The 19299-nt window shown below is 47.9% G+C and overlaps 1 protein-coding gene across 1 annotated transcript; it reads right to left on the bottom strand.

Annotated features, from left to right (window-relative positions):
* Positions 1 to 14796: 14796 nt before the first annotated feature.
* On the bottom strand, positions 14797 to 16268 carry LOC100824859. The gene has a single exon (XM_003560209.2). The coding sequence runs from the start codon at positions 16082 to 16084 to the stop codon at positions 14963 to 14965; it is 1122 nt and encodes a 373-aa protein (XP_003560257.1). The 5' UTR covers positions 16085 to 16268; the 3' UTR covers positions 14797 to 14962.
* Between the last annotated feature and the right edge of the window lie 3031 nt (positions 16269 to 19299).

The raw sequence follows: 19299 nt of genomic DNA, 5'->3' as shown, positions 1-19299 counted from the left end.
TATGACGGTTCCCATGATCCTACGACGGCCGCAGATGACGAAGAGGCGGAACGCACGATCGAGACGAGGAAACGGGCGAGGAAAAGTACTGGTAACGAGAAAGCAACTACGGAGGGTATGCACATCTGGATAGGATGTTATGAACAAATGGTAATAATATGATTGAATGCAAAAAAAACAATATGAATATAGTAGGGCAAAACGATTCAGCGTTCATAACAACGATAGGAGTAATTTTGATGTACACGAACATCAAAATATGTGTATCGCAGATCTTAGAAAGATTGACACACATATCGTGAAAATATGTGTATTTGGTAAAATATTTATATTTATATACAACGTGAAAGTGAAAATTTAGGTATCAAAATATTAAATTCGAAAGAAACACCAAAATAAATTTGTAATGGTCTAACACATGATATGGATGGTGACGTGGACAATTTGCATGCTCATGATGTGCATAATGTGGATACCTTATATGTTAAACTTGCAAACATTGAGTTAATGAAGATAGTGGGGATCAACTTTATTTTATAGATATGTAAAAAAATGTTGATATAGTGTGGTATCCATATTTTACGTTCTCCGGAATCTGGATCATCCAAAGAAACAATTCTCCATTCACTTTACAAAATAATTTGCTCAGTCCATCTTAATTTGACTCCGTCTATTTTCACAATTTTGCAGACATTAGAAAAAGCGTTCATAACAGAAAACATGCACGCTACCAATGCGATTTTGGCAAAAAGACAATACAGTAATACAATCTATAACTGACAACCGACTAGTTCACTTTTTTTTAAGAGTAACCGACTTGTTCACATAGCACTCATCTATCTATCATATCCCTCTTTCCATGGCTTAAGCTTCTTCATATTTGGTGTCTTTTCAGGACATAGATTTAAGACAACCCTACCATGGATTTAATAGTTTCCTGTACCAAGCTACGTCCTGATGAGATTGCTGAAACAGAATGGAAGATGCATACAAGCGTTGTGTCATGATATATTTACTACCAGCGCCCAAGGCACAAAAACGCACTTCTGGAAAGCAGAAAAGAGCTTACTTGTCAAACCTCTTCCACATCAGTCGACTAATGTTGTAACAGATGGACCATACGAGAATCATAATTGTCGTGTCTGCTGGAAACTAGGGCCAAGCGATCACATTCTCCTTCACTTTTGGCAAAGAGAAGAGAAATACAGAGCGGTAGAACAAGAAAGCTGGAAAATGACTTCTCTCAGCAGAAAAAAAAGAGGGAGGAAAGTGATTGAAACTCTGGAATGTAAAAAACGAGGTTAATTTTTTGCGCGAAGTCACCAAAGAATAGTAAATCCAAATATGTTCTTCTAGCTGATCTAGAGAGAAATAGGTCGGTATGTTGGCTGTCTTTCATGGGAAGAAAATACAATAAATATAACTAAAATTTGCGAAGCTGGTACGTACTACTACACATGAATCTTTAATTGTTGACACCTCAAAATAGAAGCATGTGAGTTCGTGTGAGACTAAATCTTTTCTCAGGATCATACGGAGTATAGAGTGCCGTATCTTAAGCATGACAGCTAAGTAAAAATCTGATGTGGCATCTTATTTAATGAAAAAAAAAAGACATGGTATTTTAATCTAGATACAACTCTTAGTGCTAAACACAACAAACTCATAATTGCTTTTTCACAAAACATAATAAATGAAAACATATTTAGATACAACACTAAAATACAAAGCATTTGAGGAACTGTATCTAAATGTGTATTTAATACTACGTAAGATACAAATTAAAATATGATGATTGGGAGTGTCGTAAAGGATACTCAATCCTAGAAAACGTTTCAAGAAAAGAAAAAGAACAAAAAGGGACATGACAACGTGATACGATAATTAAAAGCAATTAAAGAGGTGGAGATCGAAGGATACCGAAGAGGTATCGCTCCCACCAATCCATGACGTAGAGCCCACTTTGTACAGCAAGAGCTTCCAGCTGATCCAGTTCATCTCCTCTCCTCCAGCTCTCCTCTCCTCCAGCTCCCGGTTGCTTCTTTCCCGCCATAATATTCACACGCTAGACTAGTAACCACTAACCAGAGAGTATGCAAGGAACTAGAACAATAAAGGAAGCGAGAGTGTAACGCAGTGGAGCCTCCTTATCACCGAGTGACCGTTCGATTCTGATCGATCCATGCATGCCTTCCCTGGTCAACCAATAATTTGCGGTATGGTGCTAGTGTGGGAACGGATGACTGATCGATCTGAATTTCGACAAAATTGACCCAAAACACAAAGTAATTTGAAAAATGGACTCCTGCCGAAACTATTTCACAAAATTGACCCTTCGCTGTAGCGCCCGCATACCGGGCGTTAGACCTGCACTATAACGCCCTGTGACCGGGCGTTACACCGGTGCCAGCGTGGCCACGTTGGGGACCCACGGCTAGCCACTATAGCGCCTCTTCCGCGGGCGCTATAGTGATAGTTTAGCGCCTCGTAACCAGACGCTATACCCCCCGCCCTAAAGCGGCCGAACCGCTCGGGCCAGAGCCTCACGCACAGAAGGTTCGGCCCTTGCCTCTCCCGTTAGAATAGAGCTGCCGCGGCGGCGGCGGCGGTTCCCTCCAAATCTCTTCCCCGATTGGTCCCAATCTCCGTGGATTCCGGTGGCATTTGCCCCCCCCCCAGGTATTCTCCTCCGATCCCCTCTGTTTCCTCCGCATTTTGCCCTAGAAATTTGTGTGCATTGAGGGTTCGAGTTGGATTTGGGGCAAACCCTAGTTTCTGTAATTGCTCAAGAATGTATGGTCCGAATTATGGAATGGTATTTAGGGTGTCTAGTATTTGGATATGTAGCACTTTCTTGTTGGATATATTTGGGGCAAACCCTAGTATATGTACTTGGCCCAAAAATGTTTGGCAGGTAATTATGGAATGGTATTTAGGGTGTCTAGTATTTGAATGCCATGCACTTTTCTTGTTGGATATTAGTCAATCTTAGAGACGTTGATGGATGTTTTCCATTGTAATTATATTCTAGATGGCAAGAATTGTTCATGTTCATCACGTGGACAAAGAGGCATTTTTGGGAGGCAATGTAAAGGCGGACACGGAGGAGTGAGACTTGGTGTTCGATTTTAGTCCAACCTAGGCCAAGTTCCCATCGGGATGTGACACAAAGACGGTATGGCATTAAGGCTGATTTGAGGTTCCGAACATTGCTGGAATTTAAGATGTGGATAAAGGAGTTCTCCGTCAAGCACCATCGACCGTACAAGGTTGTCCACTCTAACAACAAGATTTGATACACGGTTCAGTGTACTGAAGATCGTTGTCCATGGATTGTCCGTGCAAGGCCACGTAAATTAGGGTCCGAATGGTACATCGTGAGTTGTTGTGCTACTCACTTGTGCGATGGCAAGAACATAGATGAACCTATGGTGAAGAACGATCATAGACAGCTGACCTCAGAATTCATCGCTTATAGGCTTTCTAATTCCATCAAGTCACTTCCAATAATGCCCATTAAGTCGGTCATGGAGCTTGTCTATACTCTCTTCCATTACCGGGTGAAGTATGGGAAGGCATGGAAGGCGAAGCAAGCCGCATTCAAGATGTTGTATGGTGACTGGGAGGAAGCCTACAACCTTCTCCCAAGGTTGTTGGATGCTATGGTGCATACAAACCCGGGCATGATTCACGTGGTCGAGCCTTTTGGCCAACGAACAAGGACTTACAAAGGTGCAACCGTGCGGATTTTTTGCCGTGCTTTCTGGGCTTTTGAACAGTGCATACAGGCTTTCTAGCACTGCAGGCCGGTGATATCCGTGGATGGCACCTTCTTGACCGGCCAATTCAAGGGCACAATGTTGGCGGCAATAAGTTGTGATGCGAACAGCCGGTTGTTGCCTTTAGCTTTTGCATTGGTTTCAGCAGAGAACAACGATAATTGGGCATGGTTCACGGGTCTACTTAGATCGAAAGTTAGACCGCCACAAAGGGAAGTATGTGTCATATCCGATCGCCATCAAGGAATTTTGAACGCGGTGGAGGTTGACATTCCTGGCCATGCTCGATTGCACCATCGATGGTGCATGCGGCATTTTTGTGCCAACTTCTTTAGAGCATGTAGGAACAAGGAATTGACGGACCTTCTTCAAGAATCTTGCAATGCTTACTCTGATCGGCGTTTCTCAAACTTGATAAACGCACTGCTAGCTTCATGGGACCTCAGCGCAGGGGGGCATGAATTCCTGATTAGGCACCTCGGTGATAGATCGAAGTGGGCACGCGCTTTTGATGAAGGGGGCCGCCGGTACGGTCAAATGACAAGTAACATGGCGGAATGCTTCAATAACGTGCTGAAGGGGGTCCGTGCATAGCCCGTTACGACAATTACTCAATACACTTTCGATAAGCTGAATGAGTACTTTCTGAAATATTCAGACGAAACCGCCAAGCAGATTCTAGGTACGTGGAAGAAGCGTAATAGGCCTCTCAAATACCCACCTAAGGTTGATCATTGGTTGACATATCAGTCACGGAAGGCGCACACTTTAAAGCTTGTATGCTTTGACAACGATCAAATGATTAACAAGTAAACGAGCCTGGAGGCAGCACAAGCGATGGTGTGCAACATGGAGGCAGGAGTTTCGAGGTCTCGTTAACGAAATCTGAGTGCTCGTGCATGAGACCATCGTTGCTGCATCTCGCGTGCTCACATTTGCGGGCGGCGGCACGACTTAGAAATGTCAATGTTAACAATCCGCTGACCGTGAGGGAGTCCGAGTACTTGATCGATACCACGAGGAAGACATGGGAAAGTAGATTTCACCCATACTTTGACCAAGCGCGGTGGCCTGAGTATCATGGAATTCAGATGTGGCCTGATCTAGAGTTGAAGATGGTTTCACGAGGTAGACGGAAAACCAAGCGTCTTAGGGGTGACATGAACGGATGGGGTGGTGGCAGTCGCCGAGAAATGGGGAACAATATATTCGAGGAGCCTTCTGAAAGATCAAGGTGTGGAGATTGCAACTTGGAGGGACACAACACTAGAGATTGCAGCAGCCAGCAATCTAGAAAACGATCGAAGAGGAACGCGACAAGCACAAGCCAACATGGTGGCAGCCAACAAGGTACTGCCGAGCAAGCTCCAAGCCAACATGGTGGCAGCCAACAAGGTACTGCCCAGCAAGCTCCAAGCCAACTTGGTGGCAGCCAACAAGGAAGTACAAGAAATGGTTCTAGCCAACAAGGTCCTAGCCAAGGAGTTAGGCAACAAGAAAGTACACGAGATGGTTCTAGCCAACCAGGACGTACCCGAGGGAGAGGTCGCCAACGAGGTACTGGTAGCCAACAAAGAGGGACACGAGGGAGACATACATTTCAAGCTCTCAGGCAACAAGCAGTCAACCGGGGTGGTGGTATGATTGGATACCTATCAGGACCGTTTCCGTAAGAATTTCTTTATTCCATTCCATATTTGTTTCCGTAAGAATTTCTTTATTCGACTACATATTTGTTTCCGCAAGAATTTCTTTATTCCACTACATATTTGTTTCCATAATATATACATTATGATGCTACATTACCAAAACTAACATATACGTTGCACATTTTGTAGGTATGGCCGGTAATCAACCTCCGAAGGCGCCACCTAAGTGGGACGATGAAGAGGAGGGGGACAAGGGTGAGAGGCCAGGGTGGTGGAAGGCAGCTGAGATGAAGGTGAAAGAGCAGAAAGCAAGGGAGAGGGAGAAGGAAAGAATTAGGAAGCACAGTGAGGAAGTTCAAGAGGATTCTCGAATGAGATTTGAGGCGCACATGTACAGTTGGAGCCGGGAAACTTGGTTGAAGCAACAAGCTGAGCTTAGGAAGAAAGAATAAGTAAGGAAATTAACTGAGTCATGGGAAAGGGCTGAGAAAGAAGCTGCCAAGAAGAGGGAGAGGGAGGAGAAGGAATGGAAGGAGAAGCTGGTTTGTGATGCTAGTCGCGCAACGGCACTCGACGACGAAGCAAAGCTGAAGGAGAGGGAGAGGAAGGGAAAGGGCACTTGTTCGACCCAATAGACTCTTGTCCGTGCAATTTACACCTTTTTCCTGAATCAACAGTTGTAATATGTATTGAACTATGAACTACGAATTAGAATTTGTAATCTGCATTGAACTATGAGTTGTGATGCACCATTGATTCAGGACATTTTAGATTCCGAGTGTGAACATTTTATATGTATTGTTATGTATATCAATATGTCTGTTGCATCACAGTTGTTTGTTTGAATTTGCAACAGCTGTTTGTATTCCAACAACTGTTTGTTGGAATTTGCCTAGGTCAGCGTGTAGCGCCAAGAGAGCGGGCGCTACACATCCATGTTAGCGCCTGGAGCCTGGGCGCTATACCTATTAATTTTAGGCAACAGAAGGGTCCAGTACCGTTTTGGGGCCGAAATTTCTCCAAGTCAGTGTGTAGCGCCAAGGTAGCGGGCGCTACAGCTCCATGATAGCGCCTGGAGACTGGGCGCTATACCTATTAATGTTAGGCAACAGAAGGCTCCAATACCGTTTTGGGGCCGAAATTTCTCCAAGTCAGTGTGTAGCGCCAAGGTAGCGGGCGCTACAGCTCCATGATAGCGCCTGGAGACTGGGCGCTATACCTATTAATTTTAGGCAACAGAAGGTTCCAGTACTGTTTTGGGGCCGAAATTTCTCCAAGTCAGTGTGTAGCGCCAAGAGAGCGGGCGCTACACCTCAACTTTAGCGCCTGGAGCCTGGGCGCTATAACTATTAATTTTAGGCAACAGAAAGCTCCAGTAGCGTTTTGGGGCTGAAATTTCTCCAAGTCAGTTTGTAGCGCCAAAGGAGCGGGCGCTACACCTCAACTTTAGCGCATGGAGCCCGGGCGCTATAACTATTAATTTTAGGCAACAGAAGGCTCCAGTAGCGTTTTGGGGCCAAAATTTCTCCAAGTCAGTGTGTAGCGCCAAGGTAGCAGGCGCTACAGCTCCATGATAGCGCCCGGAGACTGGGCGCTATACCTATTAATTTTAGACAACAGAAGGTTTCAGTACCGTTTTGGGGTCGAAATTTCTCCAAGTCAGTGTGTAGCACCAAGAGAACGGGTGCTACACCTCAACTTTAGCGCCTGGAGCCTGGGCGCTATAACTATTAATTTTAGGCAACAGAAGGCTCCAGTAGCGTTTTGGGGCCGAAATTTCTCCAACTCAGTTTGTAGCGCCAAAGGAGCGGGCGCTACACCTCCATGTTAGCGCCTGGAGCTTGGGCGCTATACATATTAATTTTAGGCAACATAATGCTCCAATAGCGTTTTGGGGCCGAAATTTCTCCAAGTCAGTGTGTAGCGCCAAGCGAGCGGGCGCTACACATCCACGTTAGCGCCTGGAGCCTGGGCGCTATACATATTAATTTTAGGCAACAGAAGGCTCCAGTAGCGTTTTGGGGCCGAAATTTCTCCAAGTCAGTGTGTAGCACCCAGGGCTTTGGCGCTACAGCTCCCTGTTAGCGCCCAGTGCTTGGGCGCCATACCTATTAATTTTACACAGAACAGTTCTAGCATAACAGTTCTAATAGCCGTAATACACAGTTCACATTAACATCTGTAATACACAGTTCACAATTCACATAACAGCTGTAATACACAGTTCATCGTTCACATGCACAGCTCTACTAGCTTAGCACCAGAGCAACAAAAGTAGACTTATATTCAACTAGTCTGAGAGCACACAAAATAGAGTTATAATAGTTCAACAAGTAGCACCAACGAGAAGCATGACAGTTATGTAAAAACACATCTACTTCCTAGACCCTCTTCCTCTCTTCGAAGCCAACTTCTTCCTCCGTCGGGGTGGTTCCGTGTCTTCATCATCTTCATGTACCTCTTCCTCTTCCTCTCCTTCTTGCTCTTCTTCAGAGATGCCCCTCGTCCGTCTCCTTGAGCTGAAAGTAGCTTCCTCTGTAGCTTCCTCATCTTCACTGTCGGAATGAACGGCCACCTTCTTCTTTTTCGTCGAATAATCCGATGGTGTAAATCTGTGGGGGTCCTTTTCCCTTGTTTCCACGCTGCTGCTTAGGGATTGAACGTTGATAATCACCTAATGTGGTGTCGTCATCCACAGATCGTCCTTCCTGCATTCGATTGCCATGACAATTGCATAAATGTAAGCACAATGCGAGCACAACTGCATTAATGTAAGCAGAATTCAAACCCAATTGCATTAATGTAAGCACAATTCAAACCTCATTGGACAAGTCATTTTCAACATCTTCCTCAGCATCGGTGGGTGAAGACGAACTAGAGAGTGCTGACGATGACATCTCGCGGTCATGGCAACCTCCTATCAGGTTGGCTAACCGCCGTAGCCTATTGCCTTGCCGTTGTATTGTTCAGAAATGAAAAATTGATTTCTCGGTTCACATATATGCAAATACAAAAGACTAGAGAAGCACGCACCTTCATAAACTTCCTTAGTGCACTCTCCCCCTTTTTCCCGTGAGGAGTTTCATCAAGAACTATCTCGGTTCTGTCAGCGTCCTTCCTGATCTCATCACGCTGAAATGAGGAAAATATTAATGTGTAACAACAGAATATTGGAAATACACAAAAGACTGGAGAAGCATAACACCGTTACCACAAAGTGCAAGACATTCGCAGATGATGTTTGCCTCCCATCCTTTACAAGCCTGTTGTACTCCGCGTTTGCAGCCTCGTCGAATAGCGTGGGCTGCGCCGGCTTCTCAAGAGGAAGTTGCTAGGTCTCGCCTCCCTGGAGCGCACGATCGCGCGACAGCGGTCCCGGCTGCTTTGGCTTCGGGAGGGCGATGCGTGTACCAAGTTCTTCCACCTGCATGCGAGTCACAAAGCAAGAGGAAAAACTTTGTGTCCCACTTGCTCGTAGATGACGTCTTGGTGTCGGAGCATGAAGCCAAGGCGGCCACGGTGGATGATTTTTTCCAAGCCTTGCTAGGTGATGCTCCCCAAAGGGGCTTCTCCCTCGACCTGGACTTCCTCGAGGTGCCAGGCTGCGACCTTAGCTCGTTGGAGGATGACTTCACGGAGGAGGAGATCTGGGCTGCTGTCCGATCCAGGAGCTCGACAAAGCACCTGGACCGGATGGCTTCTCGTGCCGTTTTTTCGTGGCCTGCTGGGAGGTCGTCAAGGACGACGTGGTGGCGGTCTTCCGTGCTCTGGCACGGCTTGATGCGCGTGGAATGCATAGGGTTAATCAAGCGCTTATCACCCTTCTCCCAAAGAAGCAGGATGCCGTTGAGGTTTGCGACTTTCGCCCGGTCAGCCTCATCCATAGCGTGGCGAAGTTGTTTGCCAAAATCTTGGCCAACCGGGTCATGCCTCACCTTCCTATGTTGGTTGGACCCCACCAGAGCGCGTTCATCAAGGGTCGTTGCTTGCATGATAACTTCATGCTCGTCCAGGGGATGGTGAGAAGGCTACATGCTTTGAAGATCGACACTGTCCTACTCAAGCTTGATATCACTAAGGCCTTCGATACCGTTGATTGGGCCTTTCTGCTCGAGGTTCTGGAGCACCGGGGATTCCGACCCCGCTTCAGGGCGTGGATTTGTGGCCTTCTTTCTTTGGCCACGACGCAGGTTCTTCTCAATGGGTTCCCTGGCGACACGATCGTCAACAGGAGGGGGCTTGCGACAGGGGACCTGCTGTCTCCCATGCTCTTCATCCTGGTCATGGATGTGCTGCACTACCTTCTGGTGAAGGTGGAGGAGGAAGGGATACTCTCTCGCTTGGCGGGTGGTCTTCGACATCGGACCTCCCTCTTTGCGGACGATGTGGTCACCTTCCTGCGGCCCACGCTGTCGGATCTCCACGCGTGGTCGGCCGTCGTTAACGACTTTGGGGTGGCCTCTGGTCTGTGCACGAACTTCGTGAAGTGCTCGGCTCACCTGATTCGATGCTCCGAGGAGCAGCATGAGCTAGTGAGCTCACAACTGAGTTGCGAGGTTCGCGCCTTCCCGTGCAAATACCTGGGTCTTCCCCTGGGGATTCACAAGCAGTCGGCTGTTGGGAATATGCCCTAGAGGCAATCATGTATGATGTAATTCCCAATGTATTCATAAAGATTATTAAGTTGTCCTTGTTTGAACATCTGATATGTATCATTGAATATGTGATTAGATTGTGGAACTATGTGTTCATGTTGTTCATACTAAATTGTCCTTAGTCATTGAGGTTGTGCTGGACACATAACCTAGACTAATGTGAAAGTTGGCTGATGACTCGGTTCCACTTGTCATGGGCATGGTGATGTAATTCCAGCTTACACGGACTCGGCTAAAGAGCTTACAAGGTATGCAAACTTCAGAAATTCATTTATGGACTGAAGCAAGCATCTCGGAGTTGGAACATTCGCTTTGATGAGGTAGTCAAATCGCTTGGCTTCATCAAGAGTGATCATGATTCTTGTTTGTACAAGAAGTTTAGTGGGAGCAAAGTAAATTTTCTAATCTTATATGTGGACGACATATTATTGATGGGAAATGATGTCCTGATGTTGCAAGAAACCAAACAATCATTGGAAAGGAGTTTCTCAATGAAAGATTTGGGTGAGGCAACTTACATACTGGGAATCATGATCTATAGAGATAGATCTAGGCGGCTCATTGGATTGAGTCAAAGTACATATTTGGACAAAGTGTTGAAGAAATTCAACATGGAATCGTCTAAGAAGGGGTTCTTACCGATGTCCCATGGTGTAAAGCTTAGCAAGACTCAGTGTCCTTCGACAACTGATGAGCGAAATCGGATGAGTGCGATCCCGTATGCTTCGGCAGTCGGATCCATCATGTATGCCATGATTTGTACTAGGTCTGATGTTTCCTATGCTCTAAGTGCAACGAGCAAATACCAGGCTGACCTTGGCGAAAGCCACTGGGTAGCAGTTAAAAACATCCTTAAGTACTTGAGAAGGACTAAGGACATGTTCCTAGTTTATGGAGGTGAGGATGAACTCAGTGTAAAGGGTTACACGGATGCGAGTTATCTCACCGACTCAGATGATTCTCGTTCGCAATCTGGATATGTGTTCGTGATGAACGGAGGGGCTGTGAGCTGGAAGAGTTCCAAGCAAGATACTGTGTCTGCGTCTACAACAGAGGCTGAGTATATTGCTGCCTCGGAGGCAGCAAAGGAAGCCGTTTGGATCAGGAACCTCCTGATTGATCTTGGTGTGGTTCAGGGCGCGTCCAATTCATTGGACGTATATTGTGACAACAACGGTGCTATCGCACAAGCCAAGGAACCTAGACAACACCAGAAGAACAAACATATACTCATGCGTTACCACCTCATTCGCCAGTTCGTCGAACAAGGTGATATCAAGTTATGCAAGGTACACACGGATGCAAACATTGCAGATCCGTTGACAAAGGCGCTACCACAGCCTAAGCATGAGGCGCACATGAGAGGTATGGGCATTAGATGTCTAGACATATGATGTCGAGATGATTGACTCTAGTGCAAGTGGGAGACTGTTGGGAATATGCCCTAGAGGCAATCATGTATGATGTAATTCTCAATGTATTCATAAAGATTATTAAGTTGTCCTTGTTTGAACATCTGATATGTATCATTGAATATGTGATTTGATTGTGGAACTATGTATTCATGTTGCTCATACTAAATTGTCCTTAGTCATTGAGGTTGTGCTGGACACATAACCTAGACTAATGTGAAAGTTGGCTGATGACTCGGTTCCACTTGTCATGGGCATGGTGATGTCATTCCAGGTTACACGGACTCGGCTAAAGAGTTTAGCGAGTCGGACTGACCCATATTGAGATGCAACGAGTAGGTCGTCATTTGCATGTCTCAATCAATGTAATCCTTAGACCTGAGGTTATCGCACAATCCGAGTTGTGGATCACCAACTTAGGTTCTGTCAAACGTTGTTCCGTAACAGGGCAGTTATAAAGGCAGAATTCGGGTTGACTGAGAATCAAGCTGTGTGATGTGGATAACCAAGATGGGATTTTGCCCCTCCGACTGGAGAGATATTCTCTGGGCCCTCTCGAGTGATATGATTCGGGAAGCATGGCCATGCGCGACTCGGTTAACTATTAACCAGGTCGATCGACTAAGAGTTAGTCGGATGAATCGTATATCACAGATCGAGAAGAGAGTTGAACTATTAAAGGGATGACGATTAATCGCCTATAGTTCAACAAGGTATATCGTGAGGCAAATGGGACTAAGACGTATGTCACATTGGAAGGTACGTCGTCATGACTCGATGGTACTTGGGAGTCGGCACGTTCTGCTAGGAGCCGCTACCGATTGATCGATTGAGAGTCGGACTCCAATCGTGTCCAAGTCGCCATGAGCCTGCAGGGTCACACACTTAAGAGCGGGAGCAAGTATTTGGTCGGGTTGGACCCGAACCGGAAATGGGCTGACAATGCGAGTTGGACTTGCAGAGTGGATGGGCCACAAGTGCTGGAGCCCACCTCCACTTGGTATATAAGCAGGGGCGTTGGATGCCTAAGGGGCACGGTTCGCCACGCTCATGTGTTGAGAACCCTAGCCCTATTCAGTCCAACTGTCGCACCGGACCTAGCAATCCGCCGTCGGAGCTCCTCCTTGCACGTGTGGATACCAGAGGAGGTGCTGTACGTTCAGCACTTCGACGATCGCGGGATTGGATCGGCTGGATCGGATCGAGGGACTGCACTGCATCAAGGCGCTGCATCGATAATCCGCAACTGCGCGTCTAGTGGTAATCCTCGTGGCCTTCTACCTCGGCTAGATCTTGGGAGTTCGTGTAGGAAAAGTTTTGTTTATCTCTACGCGCCCCTTCATCGGCAACCCAGCTTGCACCGCTTGTGGACAGAGTGGAGTCGTGCCTGGCCTCGTGGAAGGCGCCTCTCTTATCCAAGGGTGGCCGGCTCATCCTAGTCAAATCTACTCTCACTGCGATGCCGGTTCACTCGATGATGGCGATGGACTTGCCGGTGAAAACCATCAAGGGCGTGGAGAAGATCTGTCGTGGCTTCCTTTGGAAAGGGGGGAAGGACGTCCATGGTGGCCATTGTGTGGTGGCTTGGCCCTCGGTGTGCATGCCTAAGCGGTTGGGTGGTCTTGGCATTCCCAACCTCTCTCTCCTGAATGCGGCTTTGCGGGTGCGTTGGAGGTGGCTTGAGAGAGTCGACCACACCAAGCCGTGGCTGGAGCTCAGCTTTCGATCCTCGGAGTTGGTAGATGCCATCTTTGAGGCGGCCACTTCCTCTCGGATTGGGGATGGTCGGAACACTCTCTTCTGGACCGACAGGTGGCTGGATGATGGTAGGATCCAGGACCGCTTCCCTTCGCTGGTAGCGGCTGTTCGCCCCCGCATCTTACGCACCCCTCGGTTAGGGATGGAGTTGCGGGGGCCTGGATCTCGGATGTGGGGCCGGACTTGGGAGTGGAGGCCATTGGCGAGTTCCTGATTTTGTGGGAGCGGCTCCTACGTTTCAAACTTCCGGATGATGGGCGTGACACCTTGTTGTGGAACTGGACCAGTCATGGCTCTTACTCGGCCAAGTCGGCATACTCCGGTCTCTTTGCTGGGAAGATGGCGGATCCACTGGCCGGGCCGGTTTGGCATTCCAGGGCTCCTATGCGGTGTCGCTTATTCGCTTGGCTCGCGGTTCGTAACCGCTGCTGGACGGCTGATAGACTCCAGCGGCGGGGCTTGCCGCATCCTGCCCGGTGCCCGCTTTGCGATCAGGAGCCGGAGACGATCTCACACCTGTTGTTGGGGTGTGTGGTGGCGAGACAGGTTTGGGGGCCCATTCTCACACTGTGGGGGCGCCCGGATTGGATGCCCGTGAGCGACTCGAATATCCGCGAGTGGTGGGCCTCCATTTCAGTTCCTCACGAGGTTCAGAAGGACTTCAGGACCACGGTCACCCTGGTTCTTTGGTATATCTGGAGGCACCGGAATGATGTGCTCTTTAACGGCGCTTCTCCATCCTGCTGGTGCATTCTCAACCATGTTCTCCAGGAGGCCGTCCGGTGGGAGCAAGCCCATCTGTGTAGGGGGAATTTTGCCTTGTCGGGCCTTAGGACGAGTGGGTTGCTTGTAGTAGTGTAGAGTCTTTTTGTGCCATTTGTGGCGTTGTAGCCGTACCCGCTTGGTTGCATTCTGAAAAAAAAAAACAACTGGCTGGTAGTTCGTTGACCCCTGGACACTACAATGAATGATCAGAAGTCCGAAAGCGGGAAAGCATGTATGGAGTTGCTCTCTTTTGCTTAATTTGCTTCAACAATTAAGTAATGACAGTACGATTTGCTTCAACAATTAAGTAATGACAGTACGATGCATTCGTAAACTTTTCAGAAAACACAAGCAACGAAGCCTTCTGACAAGTCTGACGAAACCAAAAAAAAAATTCAAAGCCGTCCTTACATGGTCTTGCTTCGTCCTCAGATCGCTTTTGCTTGGACAGACCTGAAGTGCGACGACTTGCTAAATCAATTCTTGTGGTGCGTGATTGTTGGGCTCCACGAAAAAATGACAAGTGTTGAGGTCAGCTTTTTATCTGGCGACATAGTGGCGAGTGACAGAGACTGATCGATCAAAATCGATAGAGCTAACTTCTCCTGATGGCAAAAACATAGTGTCAACCGTGGACTCTTTGCTTGTGTGACGAAATCGTGCTGACCAATTAATGAACTCATGTACTGTGCGTACGTACTCAACTAATACGACTGGCTACTTGTCCAATTGCAGCACGGCAATAATGTAATTAAGAACTGCTTTCGAGCATGGGAAATTCAATAACTACATCATCGATCTGACTTCGCAATAGTATTATGTACATCATCAAAATGGAGTTGCTATGAACCTTAGCTACTAATATCATCTATACAATTAAGGTCAATATAATCGAGAAGGCTAGCTAAGCTGCTGGTCGCTTCATCTGGAGTCAGCCAATCACCTCATCTTGCGGTCGCCGGCTGAGCATAAGGGTCGGTCCAGGACCCATCCTCGGCGACGGCCTCCTCCCACCTCCTGTCGAACATCTGCATCTCCACAAACGACCTCCGCCTCACGGCGACCCGGTTGCCGCCGCCCTGACCAAGCGTCGGCACGCCCCTGTGCAGAACATACTCACTATCAACCACACCAACCTTCGTCGCCGTCCGGTCACCCCCGGCGCAGTACCCGAGCTTGTAGTCGAGCCCCCAGCCGTGCACGAGGTCGTTCTGGACCATGCCCCACGCGCAGCGCCACGCGCCCCGGGAGAAGACCGGCACCATCCCCTCCACCCACTCCGCCCCGTGGGCCTCGGCCCCGTCGGGCCGGCTGGGCCGCGCGAGCCGGCGGGCCGTGTGGGCGTGGTGGATCTCGGACCGCCGGTCCAGCGCCGGCTGCGACACCTCCAGCCCTTGTTTACGGACGATCTCCAGGTACCTCACGGGGTCGAAGGCGTCCAGTTCGACGTCCTCGTCCCAGAGGAAGACGTAGTCGTACTCCGCCACGACGTCCGGGTGCAGGAACCGCTTGGCGAACCACCACTTGGTCTGGCCCGGGGCTGCCACGTGCACGGCGCGGGCCGACCACTCCAGGTCGCCCCACTGCTCCAGCGCCCCGTCGTAGTGGAACAGCATCACCGTGAAGCGGTCGGCGGGGAACTTGGAGACCAGCTTGTCCACGGCCGCCTTCTTCTTGATCCCCACGGGGATCGCCAGCAGGCTCTTCGACGGCGCTTGGTTCTTCTCTTGTCGTCGTTCTTTGGGGTTTCCGACCATGGACTCCATTTCGAGGTTCGACGTTCGCTGCACGATTCCTCTCGGCAGCGGGTTGTTGTTGTTGCTGCCGCCGCCTGTTGTCGTCGGCCGGCGGCTCGGTGGTTCGTCGTCCGTCGTGCTCTCGATGCTGATCAAAATCTTGCGTGATACTGTACGCGGATGGTTCGGGTCGTTCTTGTGGTGGTCATGAAGCGTGCCGATTGAGCCGGCGACAAACAGCAGCACGAGGAAGATGAGCGCCGCCGTCAGCGCAAAGCCGTGCCTGGAGATGAATTTCTTCTTCGCGGGATCGCTCGGCGCTGTTGCCATGGCTCTTGATCGATCAAGCTAGCAATTAATTCGTCGCGTTCGCGAGTTGTGCTTGTTCGTGATACCGCCGCTAGCTGCTGGTCGGCACTTATATAGATGGGCTGGCATGGACCAAAGCAAAGATATCGGAAACCGAGTTCGGACGTGACTAGAACTGTTTTTCCGGCCGGGACGGAATCGGAGAGCTATCTGAGTACGTAATAGAAGCATAACGCGCATTCACTGGCCTCCTAGCTGTCGGAATCACTATACACAACAACAGCGCTCCACCGTCTCCGAAGTCCGAACGAACGACCAGATGATGATATATGTGCTTGACATACATACGCGTGAGTACGTGACCAATGTTTGCATGCCGTGACACAAAAACAAAACGAAATTTAAAAATGCAACTTCACACATTGGCGTTCGCATATATCTTATGTGCACTGCTCTGTTACCATTGCACACCGTTGTCCTTCCTCATTATTTTGCTGTGTCAGGATACTAGCTACTCCCTCCGTTCAACAAAAGATATCTCAAGTTTGTCGAAATTTGGTTGTATCTAGACATGACTTAGTGTATAGATACATTCAAATTTAGTCAAAATTGAGACTTTTTTGTTGGACGGAGTAAGTAGTATATTTTTCTCACCACGGTATCGTAAGATCGTATCATAGCATTACGACATCATAGAATTATATTTTGCAGTACAGTTATTTTATTAGAATAAAAGATACCTCGTATGTAATGTGCTAGGTCAGGGACTCCAGCTTGAACCTAGAAATCATCTCTTTTTCCGGTGCACTTTCTCACTTGGCTGCTGGAAATACATCTGCCCACATTTTACTCCCTCTGACAATGTCCATAGAAACATCAGGGAATTAAAAGACCAGCTCAGGGTACCATTTCATACGGAGATCACCTCCCTTGTTTGTTGGAGCATCTGAAAAATTCAAAATGATTGTATCTTCAACAGTATCAGGCCCTCACTCTACAAATGCAGGCATTTGTTCAAGGGAGAACATAACATGGTTTTCCATAGAGCTAGAAGAAAAAAATATTCTCTGTTTAAAAGCTGGATAGGAAGATTTAGATAGACCCTCCTGATAATCCTTGGTTATCACTTTGTACATAATTCTTTTCATATTAATACAATTTGCTACAGGTCTCATAACCTAGTCACTGGTGTAAAATAACACCAATCACTACGGGATAAAACGTGCTTTCCTGAATGCCACATGCCTTGCCCAAAAAACCTTCGGCAAAGCCTTTGCCAAGTCCTTTTTTTGTTGTTGCATTTGAGAAAGAGACTTCGACGTATAAGTTTGTGGCAAAGAGGCTCTTTGCTGAAGGCTTCCTTTTGTTTTTAGGAAAAGACAAATCTACTGCAAATATAGGGAAAATTCTCTTAGTGTGTTGTTGGAGTTGTAGGTGCATGACCAGGGTTCAAATATTGTTGCTCACAAATATGTTGTAAGAGTTTCTCTTATAATCTTTCCATAAAAAAACTGCAAATATATTATAATGAATGCAAAAAGTATGTACAAATAACCAAGAAGGTTATCACAAAGAAAAGAAATGCAACTAGAAATCAACGAAAATTTGAGATCCAGTCCCGAAGCTCAGCATAGGTCTTTCTTTTTGCCTCAGGAAAACTAGATTCAGTTCATCCTGGAAAATCTTCCTACATCTGAATAGGGAAGGAGGAGTTCCATTCAATTAAGATAAAATCATTCCCGGTCTTCCAGATGCCCAAGCAGATCACAAGGGATGTGATTTCCATAGAAAATGGAATATGGAGAAGTTCCTCAATGTTTCTGAAGTTATGGTGAACATTATTCTCAGGTGAAAATTGGGGACAGAGATGCTTCAATGCAAAAGGGAAGTGGTAAAGAGATGGTATCTCTGGTCTCCATGGCATGCTTGATGACAGAGAATCCATTCATATGACGACAGATTGAATTTTTTTTTCTCTTCTGGAGCACGTGTCTGGTGTGTTGAGAAGATTAATCCGATCTCTGCCGAAGCCTCTTTTTTTCAGGCCTTCGACAAAGCCTTTGCTGTATGCTTTTTCCAGCTCTTGGCAAACAAAAGTAACAACTGGATCAAACTGCTGGGCTGTGTGGTCGACAACTTTGCCGTGGGCGAGGACTCCGGCAAAGGCAAGCTTCGCCGAGAGCAGTGTCTACGGCAAAGATGAAAAAAAAAAGTAAAAAAAAAATAACAACCAATCAACCACATCGTCCATCCATGCCACCGCCGCTCAGCCACTGTGTCGCTGCCGGATCGATGACGTGGTGCTTGCCACCTCCTGAATATCTGTGCCGCCGCGGTGAGCTCGTCGTCGAGGAATCCGTCGCTGCTCGTTGAGGAGGAAGGGACGACCGCGCATTTTGTGAAGCATGTAGATATGAAACCAATTAGATTAGTCAAGTGCATCAAAATGCATAAAATCACTTTCACAAAGAAAACATAGCAGTTCAAAACTTAAAGAGAAAATTGTATATTTACCCTGCACAAACTATTGGTTTGCTGATATGCCATCAAACAAAAGCATTTTGCTCGTATGGCATCACACATGATAGAAGTTCCGGACCATCAAACAAAAGCATTTTGCTCGTATGGCATCACACATGATAGAAGTTCTGGACCGAAACAAACCTCCGAATCCAAAAACAAGGGATCCGGCGATTAGGCGACCGGAACGTCCCATCTCAAGCTGCCGCCGGCCACCCTCTCTTCCCCTCGCCTCCGCCGGAAGGCACAGCTGGGCAAAGCCCGCACGGTGTCGTCGGCGGCGGGGCCTAGATCCATCGGGGCTTGGCACGGGCATTCATGGGTGAGCATCCAACGGAACAACGTCTAACGGCACCAGCGTGCGATATGGGCAGTCGACCGACCAACCGCCACTGATGTTGGCGCAGCTGATTCTGGCCAGCAAAGGAGGGTGCTGCGTCTCTGGCGACGGTCCTGCGGCCATCGCTGCTACTCAGTACTAGAGAATCTTGCGTTGCCGGCGGCTTAGGACCTCTGGCAAAGGCACAAAACCCACTGGCAAAGCCTTTGCCGGAGGCTTTCCCTCGGGGCCGCGAGCAAAGACCATCGGTATGGAGCCCTACCGGTAAAAGCCTCTTTGCCGGCGGCTTTATATCGTTTCGACGGCATAGGCTTTGCTGGAGGCCAATTTGTGGTCCTCCGGCAACAAAAGACAGCCGACGGCCTCAGCCGTTGAC

The sequence above is a fragment of the Brachypodium distachyon genome, chromosome 1 (genome assembly GCF_000005505.3).
Source record: "Brachypodium distachyon strain Bd21 chromosome 1, Brachypodium_distachyon_v3.0, whole genome shotgun sequence".
Lineage (NCBI taxonomy): Eukaryota > Viridiplantae > Streptophyta > Magnoliopsida > Poales > Poaceae > Brachypodium > Brachypodium distachyon.
The sequence above is the reverse complement of the archived record's forward strand: the minus strand, read 5'-3'. Positions and strand labels throughout refer to the sequence as shown.